This window comes from Cannabis sativa, chromosome 7 (assembly GCF_029168945.1).
Source record: "Cannabis sativa cultivar Pink pepper isolate KNU-18-1 chromosome 7, ASM2916894v1, whole genome shotgun sequence".
Lineage (NCBI taxonomy): Eukaryota > Viridiplantae > Streptophyta > Magnoliopsida > Rosales > Cannabaceae > Cannabis > Cannabis sativa.
The window spans coordinates 13,534,528-13,548,857 of NC_083607.1; the positions used below are offsets into that span (position 1 = coordinate 13,534,528).

Consider the following 14,330-nt stretch of genomic DNA (forward strand, 5'->3'; position numbering starts at 1 on the left):
AAGAATAAAAAGGAGAAGATCATTTTCTTTTATTTATTTAATTTTTTTGTTTTTTTTTTGGGTTTATTTTATTATACACTAATATAATAATAAAAACAAAAGCATCAACATCATGCTCATACATAATAGTAATATCTCAATCAATTAACTAATTAATTAAGCTGTGACAGAGGTCTCTACAGTGACTTTTCCTGAATAAACAACTTCAGCTGATTTTATGTCAACCTCCCAAAGCTCTGGCAAAGCTTCTCTTATGTTATGAATACTCTCTAATGCATAATCTGCTCCTTTAACTCTTTGGGAAGTGCCAATCTGGTTATTCAATTTACATTAAAAAAAAATTAGTAAATAATAATAAATTAATAATAATAAAACATTATCACAATTAATAGAGTGTTACGAAAATTGGTATCAAATTTCTCACCAGAACTGTGTGGAGGCCAACTCTTTTTCCAGCTTGGACGTTTCGAACACTATCTTCAAAAAACATCTGGATGAAAATCGAATAATATAAATAATTAAGTACTGTGGCCATAATATGATGATGACATGAACTGTTATTTATGTTGTTATTAAGTGTTGTAATATGGTGATCTTACTGTTCTTTGGGGATCAAGATTGGCAATCTTGAGAGCCTTTTCAATAGCAGATTCGGATGGTTTGCATACAATTGGTGACTTTGGTAGACCAGAAGTGATGGGGTTTGGTTGATCAAAATGCTTAATTATGTCAAATATAACAGAGCTTGTTGTACTAGTCGTGGTGTGATTAACATCATGATCATCATTATTACTAGTGTTATTAGTTTTGTCTAATCTCACAAATTCAATATCATCTTCATCATCAGAAACTGTGTTCTTATGAATTGGATTCAAGGTCTCAAAGCATATAATTCCTTCAAAACAGTCCTCTAATCCAAGCCTCTTCAGTGCTTTAGCTGCATGGACCTTGTCTGCGTTTGTAAAAATCTAAAATAAAAAAGAAAAAAAATACTCATGAGAAGACATTTTAACAAAAGAAAAAAAGAGAAAACAACAATTTTGTTTGTTTACAATTTAAAGAATATTTACTTACAATTTTGCGATAAGGCATGGTAAGCAAAAGGTGCCTTAAAATGGGGTCAGGTTTAAGGTTGTCATAGGGTAGTCTTCCATGAACAAAACTGTTATATATGACAAAATAATTGTTAAACTAAGGTAAATATGTAATCATTGAAGAAAGATGAAAGAAAGAAGAAGAAAATGAATTGAATAAAATAATTTTGTTACCTGTGATATTCATCATAGTCAAAGTCATAGCCAATTGCCTGCAAAAGGTAAAACCAAAGAATTTTTTAATCCATGTCCTCCTCAAAAAATAAATAATTGAAAATTAAACAATTATAAATTATGATTAAACCTAAATGATAAATTTGAAGGCGTACCCTTAAACCAGCCATTGTGGTGCCATAGTTCTTGTAAAGAAGATTACCCAATTGACCAATTTTGCTTCTGTCTATACCAAGCTTTTCAGCCATATAGTCTGCACGAAAAAATTCAATTAGATGACCACTATTTCTTTTTTCTACATACTAAATGAAAGCATCTTTATCTTTAAAATTGAATATTTAAATAATTGATTACCTTCAATATTTTTGCGACATTCATTGGCAAGACCTGCACTTAGGGGGTAAAGGGTGTCATCTAGATCTGCAATTGTCCAATTATTATTTAGTCAGCTTCATATTATATATAATGACAGAGCTTTTATCTATTATATTTTTAAGTCAAAAATGTATAAAGAGAGTAGCTTTACCAAACAGAAGACAATCAAATTTTGGCCTTTGAACTTGGAGAAATCGGTCATCAAATTCCATTTTTTGTAAGAGAGGAAAAAAATAAAACCCTTCAGAAACAAAAGAAAAGGTGTGAGCAAATGACTATGCAATAGGCTTAACTAAGCCAAGCTTATATAGAAATTTCATTTATTCAATCTCTATCAATAAACGCCAAAACAGAGAGAGAGAGAGAGAGAGAGAGAGAGAGAGAGAGAGAGAGAGAGAGAGAGAGAGAGAGAGAGAGAGAGAGGAAGAAAGACTATAATGGTGGATAATATGAGGCCAATTTTATGAGGGATTGATTAGGTGTATTAATGGACAAACCACAACCACTAGTATAAGATTGAAGGTGGTCCATTAATAAAGTATATATAATATGGATGGACCAAACCTTTGTCCCAAAAGCTCTGTTTGTGATTTACTTTATTAGTTATTACTTATTAACATTGGAACTTAAATTATGACACGAAAAAAATGCATAAAGTCACCAGCAAAAGCTATATGGATTTTGGCAAAGTTTCGAACCATAAACATATACAAGTCATTAAATTTGCCAATATATTATAATAAGGAACAAAAAGAATAGGAGAAACTATTCAAGTAAATTGATGGTTGGGACTCAAAAGTGCTCAAATAGCAATAATAAAACTATTGTGATAATACTATGAAATATTATTGGTGTGTGTTCTTCATGATTACCAAGAAGCGAAAATTTTATTAAAAAAGCTATGAAGAATGATGAAGAAAGAAAAATGCAGAAGCCATTGAACCAGAAAGATTGCTTACCAAGCCGAAAATGGCCAAAAATCAAGAGTAAAAATGTCTCAAAGAGTTTCTTTCTTGGAAGAAAAGAAGTTTGAAGACAGAGAGAAAAGTTTTTAGAGGGAACGAAGAATGGTGAAAATTGGAGGAGGAATAACTGAGGCATATGGTGGCTATATATAGGCTAACGTGTGCTTCACATTTCTTTTTTCTTTATTTCTTTATTCATTTATCTTTTTTTATTTTTTTAAATAAACAAACATATAAAATATTTATACCAATCAAGCTTTTTAGTTTTATTTATTTTTTATTTTTTCTAAGAGATAGTTAACTTAATTTTTATTCAAAAATTATATGGGTGTACTTTCTGGACTGAATATGTCCAGAAATTTCCTGGTTTTGCCATTGAAATTTATAATATTCCAATATTACCCCGCAGTTTAAGCCAGCCATTTTGACTCGTTCCTCTAATAATGTTACTTTGTTTCTAAAGAACAAAAAAAATAAAGTGTTTCAATCAAGTTGGTCACTTAAATAAATAAAATAGTTTTCAAATCCCTCGTTTATGTTCACAAGTTGAATTGAAGGAAGTTACATACAATTACAAAGAAGAATCGCCCCTATTTTAAAATTAAAATAATTAAATGAGTTGAATATATTAGTATTAGTTTTTATTTGTATATATTTTTTATATTAGAAGCAAGTTCACATGTAGTGGAGCCTATTTTTCGGAGTAAGTAAATGAATGCTTACCACTAAATAGTTTTTAATGGAAAGTTGTACTTCATTGTAAGACTCTCAATTAAAACTGATTATTACGTCGAAACCATGGACAATTTGGTCATTTTGTCATTCGATCAGATATTTTAGAGTAGTACTGTATAGATCGAACGAATGATGATCTAGATAATTCTAAGCCTACTCTTTTCATCACTACATCATTCTAGAGACCAAACTTCACCATTTGGTTTTCACCAGAAAAAAAAAATCACCATTTGAGATTTTTGGTTTTTTATTTATTTGTGCCTTTATTTTTTTCTCTTTTTGAAACCTAAAGATTTTGGGTCTTTATTAGAAAATAATTACTCATTTTGACATGGGTCAGTCAAAATTAATTTAGTATCATCCATCAATATATCACCTTATTTCCAACCCAAAAAAGAGAGAGATAGAGAACCACAGAGACCTTTTGGTCAATCATATTGAGATTTGAATGATATGAATTGCGCTTCTTTCTCCATGTTCATTAACTTAACACCTCAAAGCCCATATAATATAAAATTGGCTAATCAGTAATTATTCCCTTGAATTTTTACATGTACCAAATCGTGTCCGTTGAATTTTTTTTACCGTTAAAAATTCTCTCGAACTATTGAGATTGTTAAATTTAAGGACTTTTATCTAATTTTATTCAATTTTACTGTTTCAGTGATTGTTTATGTACTAAACTATACTTCCTAGATTTTAATATCTATCAAATCATGTCCCTCAAACTTTGATATATGTATTAAATCATGTTCTTTAAACTTTCATCCATATTAAAATTTTTTTACTAAAATTAGACAAAATGTTTCAAATTACTAATTATCTTATAAAATTACTTGAAGGTAACGGAACCATTGTAAGTGTTACACGCAGAACCAGGCAGCAGTGTACTTGTGTAATTATTTTAATATCTCATATCTAATGCCAATAATTAGTTCCCAAAAAGCATCAAATACCTTTTTTTTCTTCTATGTGTAACAAATAATGGATACCTCATCTCTCTCTCTCTCCTCCAGTGTTTGTGATTATACTCCTGAATCCTGATTACATATAAAATTTATAGACAGATCAGCTCTTTCATCTCATATCCCTCAATTATGGAGGGTATACATAATATTATATATTATACATATAATATCCATTGTTTGGAGGTAATTACATATATATTATATTTATCTTATGGGATGTGTGTACATTTTTTTTATGTTAATCTACCCATATCATTATATATACTCATATTTTATATGATCATATATGCGCAACGTACGTTTATGGGTAATATACAATAATATATACGAGGAAATAATCATGGGGTTACTTGTTATATAAAATGCCAACACGAAGGATCAAATATATATATTGATTAATTTGATCATCACAATCAGTACTGCTCTAGCAAATTCCTACTATATAAAATATGCATTATTTATATATATTATATAATGCATGACAACAATCAAAGACTTAGGAAGTTGGGGTAGTATTTTACCATTATAATAGTAATAAAATGAAATATACATATAATAATTAAGGTGAGGTGTGTGAGGGTAGAGTATATGATTGAAGGTTGTGCCGCCACTAATTAAGAATTGAAAGCGACCAACCTAACGTTGGCGGACCATGACTCAACACCCCTTGTTTTGTTTAATTCGTGACTAAATTATTGGAGGCATATCCCCTCATGCTCATCCACCCCCCTTTCCACAAACCACACATTTATCTTTTATTCCCTCTCCTCTTCTCTCCTCTCCTCTCAAATATATATACATAGGAGTATCTTATAGTAGGGCCTGAAAAGCCTACCTAGGTAGGGAAGCTTTTTTTAACCGTTGATTTTAAATCTTGTGGTTATTATGAAATAAGGTATATACTCTTACTATAAGACTGCTTGTATACAATTAAAACTTTATACATATTATAATAATATTTTAATGATATATTTATTTTAAAAAAATAAAATAATATTAATAATTAAAAAATTATTAATTTTTATTTTTTAATTATTATTATTATTATTTTCTAAAATTAATTTAAATTATTTTTATATAGATATTTATTTTCAAAAATTCTTCTGATATCGGATCGCTTCAATAATTTTATATGCTCTTTAATTGGAACCGTACCAACTTGCTTCTCTTAAACTCAATTTTTTTGGCAGAAAAAATAATATCAAACCGAGTTAATAAATTTTTTTTTTATATGTGGCGTCTCAAAAGAGCAGCCAAATAACAAAATAAAAAGCACTGAAAAAACAGTCAATAACACCAGAATCACACACAGCCTAAAAGCAAAACAAAGAAAAGACTAGGTGTAAACATAAAAAAAAAAAAAAACCATCAGTAAATTATAAAAAGTCAAAAAAAATAAAAAGCCAAAAAAATGAGTTTAGAAAAAATAATTCTTTTTTGAAAATAAATACCAATATAAAAATAATTCAAAATAAAAATTAATAAAATTTTTAATTATTAATATTATTTTTTTAAAAAATAAATATAATTAAATATTATTATAATATGTATAAAGTTTTAATCGTATACAAGCAGTCCTATTGTAAGAGTATACACCTTACATCATAATAACCACATGATCTAAAATCAATGGTAAAAAAAAGTTCCCTACCGGTAGGGAACTTTTGCTAGGTCCTACCATAGTCTTGCCCTATATACATATATATATATATATAAATATATATATACTAGGTGATTGTTACGTGCCAAGCCACGTAGTGTTAGTTTTATTTAATATTTTAGTTTTTTATTTTAATTAATAATTAAAATAGTATAATTATTTGAACGATTTGTTTTATAAAAATAAAATATGTGTCAGTATATTTAGTAAGTAAAACATAGTTGTGTTATAATAATGTATGTTATCAACTGTAAAATGTACATTAATCTTCTAATTGAAAAAAGTTCTATTATCTCATTTCACATCTAATAATAGCTACACAACTATATATTTATAGACTTTCACATTCTTTCATATCTAATAATATTTTCATATTCTAATATTTTTCAACCTTCTCCTCTTGGTGGTAAAATTAAAAATAAAACTAAAAATAAGCACAAACATATAAGGTAAATACTAATTACAACCTATTTTATCTTCTTTTTATTTTTTTAGCCCAAGCCCAAAAATCTCTAAGCCAACACAATCAATCTTCTTCTTCCCCGATAGCAATGAGTTGCCCCTTCTGTAATTATTTATATTATTTTTTTTAATTAAATTCTCTTACATATACAGTCTCACATATATATTTATCTATACATTTTATCTTTTCTAGGTAATTACAGAAGGGGCAACTCATATACAGTCTCACATTTATATTATCTTTTCTAGACATTTTATCTATATTTTTATTTTTTAAAAAATAAATAAAAAAAATTATTAATATTCTCCCAAAATAGGTTTGTTAGAGAGATATGTGGCTAAGATAATTTTTTTAATTTTAAAAGAGATTATTAATATTTAAAATATTGTTTAATTTTTTGGGTTTAATTATTGGGTTTATTTGTTAACGGGAGATCAAATCTAATCGTTAAATTTAACAGAATATTCTTTTATTTTTTAGTATATTCTGTTAAACCAAGAAATAATATTCTCCCAAAATAGGTTTGTTAGAGAGATATGTGGCTAAGATAATTTTTTTAATTTAAAAAGAGATTATTAATATTTAAAATATTGTTTAATTTTTTGGGTTTAATTATTGGGTTTATTTGTTAACGGGAGATCAAATCTAATCGTTAAATTTAACAGAATATTCTTTTATTTTTAAGTATATTCTGTTAAACCAAAAAATACCGTTAAATAGGCACTTCTAATATATAAAGATATATTTATATTAGGACTTTTTTCAATTTTAACCAAAAAAAAAATAACAATATTATAAAAATACTTCCAACTGGCCAAATAAACAAATATACAGCCCAAATAAAAAAAATTACACAAATACCACTTACGCACACATTTAACCCAGGATCCATGCTTCCTGGGCAACTATCACGCAACTATCGTGCAACTACGCAGCAACCTAACGCAAATGAAACGAAAATTCAACCAGAAAGAGAACTACCATTAATTCTGGCGACTTCACCTGAGAAGACGACCAGAATCAATCAAAACATAGGCTGTTTCGAATTCATAAAAAAAAAAAATTAGAAAAACTACTATGAAACTAAAATTCAACTCGAAATTCAGTTTAATTTGCATAAAACTAATGTCCTGACTTCAATTTTTAGATCCATGAAAGACATATCTCAAAAAGTTGAATTGGAGTTCCCTAACAATCCAACTCAAGTATAATCCAAAAAAAAATATATCAATACTATAGTAAAATGTTTATCCTGGTGCATTTTTGTTGTTTTCTAAATTTCTAATGGTAAATTTGTTCATATTAAATCATAAAGAGACATGTAGATAGAGTTACGTACGTGAAAACACTGTTTTGATTTTTAATGTTGCATTACAATTGCATTACAATTGCATTACAGTTGCATAAACATTTTGATAACAGTTATTTCGTCTGATTGAAACTTTTGTCTGATGCAACCTTCGGCCAACAACCCAGCAAAATCCAAAAAATTTCGTCTGATTGAAACCTTCGTCTGATGCAACCTTCGACCAACTACCTAGCAACCACCCTGCAACCATCGTCTGATTGAAACCTTCGTCTGATGCAACCACCGCGCAACCACGCAGCAACCACTCTGCGACCGTCGTTTGATTGTGTAAGTGGTATTTTGGTAATTAAAATTACATAAAAGGTATAAATGTTGACTTTACCTTATGGAGCTATTTTTGTAAATAAAATGTCAATTTATATTTTCTATGTAATAATTCCTTACAGAGGCTTATGTATTTTTTTTTATATTTTTTAAATTAATATAAAAAATAATGTGTGGAATTAAATTGAATCGAATGATAATTTTATAAATCTAATTATTAATTTGCGGATTAGATTTGATGAAAAAAAATATTAAATTAGATCGAATGTAGATAACTACTAGTAATATAGAGGAATTATTACATAGAAAATATAAATTGACATTTTATTTACAAAAATACCTCCATAAGGTAAGGTCAACATTTATACCTTTTATGTAATTTTAATTACCAAAATACCACTTACACTATCATCACTTACAAATTGTGACTATATATTTAATGGCATGTTTACTTAAAAGGGAATGGAAATGAATGGTATGGTATTGATTCCCATACGATTGTTTACTAAATTTTGGAAAAGGACAAACTAGTGGGACCCACACAAATTAGGGAGAAACAAAAGGGAAAGGTTCTCCCCCCATTTTTATAGGGAATGTCTTTCCCTTTCCTTACTTAATTTATTTTAATTTTAATTTTATTAATTAAAAATAAAAAAGACAAATATACCCCTTAAAAATCTATAAACAAAAAATACTTACATGTTCTAATAATGGCAATTTTTTGTCAAATTAAAGCATTCTGATTACTTTTCTTAGTTATGTAAACAAAATAATACGATTCTGGTTTTCCTTCCGGACAGTTTAGTAAACATCATAATAAAATATTGTTTCCGATTATTTTCTATTTTAAACCCATACATTTCTCTCATTCATTATTCCGATTCCAATTACAGTTTTGTAAATGCGCCATAAGTTTAATACTCTATAAAAATATAATACTTACAAATTTATTGCAACTGAATATTTAAAATAAATAAAAGTACAATATTACTTACTCATAAAAGAACAATAATAAGATTAGATCGATTTTTAATTCGATTTTGAGGTTGACATTCAATAACCAATCCAATCTAATTAGAGTCTAACTTCTAATATCCAAACCAATTCAATTGTTAATAGAGATCCAATTTTTTGTAATTGGATTTTATTGGATCAGTTCAGTTAAGTTAAATTGGATTGGATCTTATCCACCCATATTTACTAGCTAGTGATTGATATTATAGATATACTTACCTAATATACTGATCTATTGGAATTTTATGAACTACAAGAAAATTGGGCTAATTCGGACCCCCAATCTCAGGGAGCCTGTGTGTGACCGTTGAGATTGACTCTAAAATTAAAATGAAAAAGGTTGAAGACACTAATCTCGGCGGTACACTTGTAGCCTGTCATATTAGAGTTATTTCCCACTAAAAATGGACAAATCTCGATGGGCCCATTATGGACTGCCGAGATAGCTCCCGTCCAACCCCTTACTATGTACATTAAGGTGAAACATCCCACTAATTAATGTTGACAGTCCTAGATGAGTCTGTCGACATAGCCCCACTACAAAAAATAACAAAATCATTATAATTGAAAAAAAAAAAGACAAGCCCAGCCCATGAGTAATTGAAACCCTACCCTTATCTCTTTTCCTTCCTCACTCACTCGTTATCTCACTATCTCTCCTCTCTCTCTCTTTCTTGAGGACAAAGGACGAGCACTGTTAGGCTATTTATAGCCTACTTTTGGATAACTTTTTAGAGTTATTTTCTTTTTATGTTGTTACTTTTTGGACAATTTTATGCTTATTTTCCTTTATTTTAGGTTCACGAGTTTTAAACTGCAAAATTTGTTTACTACCGAAAGGACAAGACGGGGAAGGAAAAGATGAGAAAAATCATGCTGAATTTTTAAAGCTCGTCACGGAGAGACCATTTTTGGCCACAACTAATTTTTATCGTGGCAAGAAATGTTGTGGTCGCAATCAAGGAGCCTAGGCAGAATCAATGATTTTGACCTCCTATAGTCACCGTAACAAGGCTATTACAATCGCAACGATGACTCCGTATGGCTCAAGGAGATTTTCGTGTTTACTCAATTTTAAGTTTTAAAATGGGAGTTTTAAATTTTTATAGGGAAATTCAGAAAAGAACCCTAAAAAATAAGAGAAGAAAACTCTTGGAGCGAGCATGACAATTCGATCGAGTTCTCCATATAATTTTTTTCTCTTCTCTTTAATTTATTATGTTTTATTTTATTTTTATTTTAATCATGGATTTAAATATGTTGAGATTATGAACGAATTTCCTAATTTAGGGATTTGAGGAATGTTGGATGATTTTATTCCAAAAGTTAATATGATTTGCTATTTTTTCTTTCTTGGTTGTTTGATTTATTCATCTTTGTACTTATTACATGTGTTTTATTGGCCACCTTATGAATGATCTATGATCTCAATAGGAAAGTTGAAAATTGAGTATTGAGAATGCTCTAAATGAATAAATATAGGTTCTAATATGAAACGATAGTATTCACACATGACCCTTAGATTATTTATTAATGTAAATTATATGTTATTCTATCTCACAAATGAAATAAATGACACATAGTCTAGGACCTTTATCATCTGAAGAGTGTTTAGGTCATTTTTTATAGTCTGTCATCACTTAAAGAAAGAAGAATAGTAAATAGTATTATCAATTGGTTAATTGAAACAACTTGATTCATATCCTTAATCTCCCATTCATATTTGAACAACTTTTATCGCTTTCTTTAATTTTTTGTCAATTTATCTTGTTCTCTTTCAAAATTATTTTTCAACCAAATAGAAACACAAATCTAGTTTAGTGGTGATCAATTTCAATTCATGTGGGTTCGACCAAACCTGTGTGAGTACTATTTGATACGTACACTTGCCTGGCATAATTTTCGTAACAGCGAGCTGTTATTCGTGCGATGGTGGAGGGCGCTGGGGATCACAAACAATGGGGACGAACAATGACAGATGATGGGGACTGGTATATTTTTTTTTCTTTAGCTAATTTGTTTGTTTTATTTTTGGTCATATTTACTTGTCTTAGGATTGAACATAGTGTTAGGTTAGGGATAATGGAAGGAATTGATGCGGGGACCTAGGGATGAATAAGAGTGTCTTGGGGGGTTTTTTTTTTCTTCTTAGGTGAACAACGAAGTATCTGGGCTATGGGGGTTACGAATTGGAGGTGGGGCTTGGGTTTTCATGTGGCTCATTCTCAGATGATGGTGAGTTCTTTGTGGAAGGAAGTTTTTCACAATATTTTTTTAGTTTAGATTAATCACTTTTCTCTGTTTATGTTTTTTTGGATCTTTGCTTGATTTTTGCATTGTTAGCCCTACCTTTTATTAGTTATTTTACCAGTATAATTTTTATAAAATTAAATTCATGAGAATGTTAGATTAATAGGATCTAAAGACGTGGAAGTCCAAGCTCTTTGATTACTTTTGCTCTTAAAATTATTGTGTAGGAAATATGTTTGATAAAATGTTTGAAAGAAATATATATATATATATATATATATGGAAGAGGTTTCAATGGTTACATTTTTATTGTAACCATCATGGTTACATTTTTTTAAGCCATTGGATTACTATTTAATGGTTGTGATTAATTTGAAAATTAAATAAAAATAAATAAAAAATAACTTGTAACCTGAAAGTAACCTAATCATTTATTTCCTTATAAAACTTTAATTAAGATTAATTATATTTTAAAATTAAATTAATTATAATTATTAATTAATTTTTTACAATTTATTACTATAGAAGGATCTTTTAGCAATTTATTTTTTTATACTTAAATTATTTAAAATTTTATAGCAAAGTTTTTTATAATTTAAAATTATACACATATAATTTCATAATTTAAATTTTATTATACTTGTAATCTTAATTTTAAATTATTACACATAATTATTTAATTTTTTTATTTAAATATTTAAAAAGTAAAAAATGAAATAAGTTGAAGGATTTTTTTTTAAAAAAATGACTGCACTTGTTATCGATTGATTAGCTTGAGACCTCATACTTAGTTCATATAATTGTAACAAAATAATTAAATATCATTTAAAAATAATTAATTATTTGAAAATTTATTATAAGAAGAGAATTTTAATTTGTGTCAAAAGAAGTTTAATTTTTATAAAAAAATAAATTTTTTTTATAAATATTATAATTAAATGGCTTAATTATTAAAATAATTAAAGTAAGGATTTAAATATAAATATTAATTACTAAAAGAGATCTTGTTAAATATTTAATTAATTATTTTAAGAAAATAGTTAATTATCATTAAATAATTCTAAAAAAGGAATGTCTATTTAATTAATTATTTTAAGAAAATAGTTAATTATAATTAATTAAATCTAAAAAAGGAAAGTCTACCTATTAGTAACCTGCTATTACAGGTTAAATAAAAATGTAACCATATGGTTACAATAAAAATGTAACCATTGAATAGTCACCCATATATATATATATATAGTTGCAAATAGTGATACTATAATTTGAGGATACTCTTCTTGTGCTTTTAGTAGTTTCAACTGTGGTAGAACAGATTTTTGAATGATTTTGTTGATTTTTTGTATTTATAAACTTCGATATATATGTTTTTGTTGATGCTTCTTTCAATGATATTTATTAAAGGATCACTAATTAATTTCTTCTTTATGAAAGGATCATTATTATATAATTATTCTTGTTAGTATTACTTTTGAAGCTTCAATTGGTTTGAAGAAAAAAGAAAAATACTACCCATTATTACCTACTACACAACACAGTCATGAGGTTAGACTATTATTTTTGAAAAATATGTTTTGAGAATATATTATTAAGTAGACTATTTGATATTTAAAGTCTTAATAAGATCAACAAAATATTTTAGCTAGTTATAAACTATTTTTCTATATATATTATGCTTGTTTTTACTTTAAATGTTGTAGCTAAATATCTTAATTTAGTTATCATTTTCAATATCAGTTAGTTGAAGGAGAAATTTATGAACTTTCTTTCTTTAGGTCTTCTAGCTTTAGTTACTGTATTTGATTATATTTTTTTAGAACTTTTTGCTTTAGTTAATATATTTGATTATCAATGCGTTGTTTGTCAAGTCATCCTTGACCTTCATTTGAGTGCGTGGATTAAGATCTGGATCGCACGACCCGACCACCGAAGATAATTGGAATAGACACCACCGGCCACTATTTTCTTTTGCATTTTTTGGGTTTTCCTCCCTCATCGATTCCAATCTATCCATGAACTTTACTTCCCCATTTTTGGCACAAAAAAAACATCAAAAAATCTTGGACTTGAAATGGATTTTCACCATTAATAAGCTTCTTATTATATGTAATGACAGCTTAGCTTTTAAATGAGAATGAGTAGATAATTGGAGTTTAATTTAAAATTTAGATTTTTAATTATTATTTATGTAAATGTGGAGATATATTTAAATTCTAGGTGTGCTAATTATATTATATGTGAAATTTCACGTTTTTCATATTTTATGTCTGGTAAGAGTAGAACGCAATATTTAGATAGTAGAGTCACGTTTTCTTATGATTTAGTAATTTTAAAAATAGCAGAGTGAGTTAGATAGACATTGTGAATGTCGAGATTATTCGGGATTTTTAAATTTGACCAAAATACCTTTAGGTGATAAGTTTATTTGTTGGTAAAGCAAGAGATAAATTAGTAATTTACCTTGTTTTGTTTTTAGTGAGATATTAACTTTTTAAATTTAATTCCTTGCTCAATAAAGTAGAGTTATCTCTCTTTTATTCATTTTAGAAAAATTACAAATTGGAATTTTGAACCAACTCATCTCTCTCTCTCTCTCTCTCTCTCTCTCTCTCTCTCTCTCTCTCTCTCTCTCTCTCTCTCTCTCTCTCTCTCTCTCTCTCTCTCTCTCTCTCTCTTCTATGCTCAGCCTCACCTAAAACCCATGAGAACCAGAAATTTTGTTCTTCAATTCTGTCCAGTTCTTGAATTTTTTAGCAGCTATAGTTCAAGAAGGTACTGAGGTAAGATCCTTGCTCTCTTCTTCTAAGTTTGTTCAAGAAAAGTTAGGTTTTCATGCTTAAGTTTTAGGTTAGATTTATTGTGCGAATTGTTGAGGTTTAAATTTGTTTTTTGAGATATTTGTATGTTAAGATGAGTGATTTTAAGTAGAATTTACAACATGTTATGGAGCTTAGGCCAGGTTTGAGTTTTTAAGCTCAAACTTTGTCCATTCATGGTAG

General features: G+C 28.0%; 1 protein-coding gene across 1 annotated transcript; it reads right to left on the reverse strand.

Moving 5' to 3' along the window:
• LOC115697995 (uncharacterized) lies at positions 1–2,748 on the reverse strand. Its single transcript, XM_030625172.2, has 9 exons — positions 2,603–2,748; positions 1,795–1,884; positions 1,623–1,688; positions 1,424–1,521; positions 1,269–1,306; positions 1,075–1,162; positions 600–968; positions 425–490; positions 1–312 (listed from the first exon to the last, which is right to left on the reverse strand). The coding sequence occupies exons 1-9, from the start codon at positions 2,742–2,744 to the stop codon at positions 157–159; spliced, it is 1,113 nt and encodes a 370-aa protein (XP_030481032.2). The 5' UTR covers positions 2,745–2,748; the 3' UTR covers positions 1–156.
• Between the last annotated feature and the right edge of the window lie 11,582 nt (positions 2,749–14,330).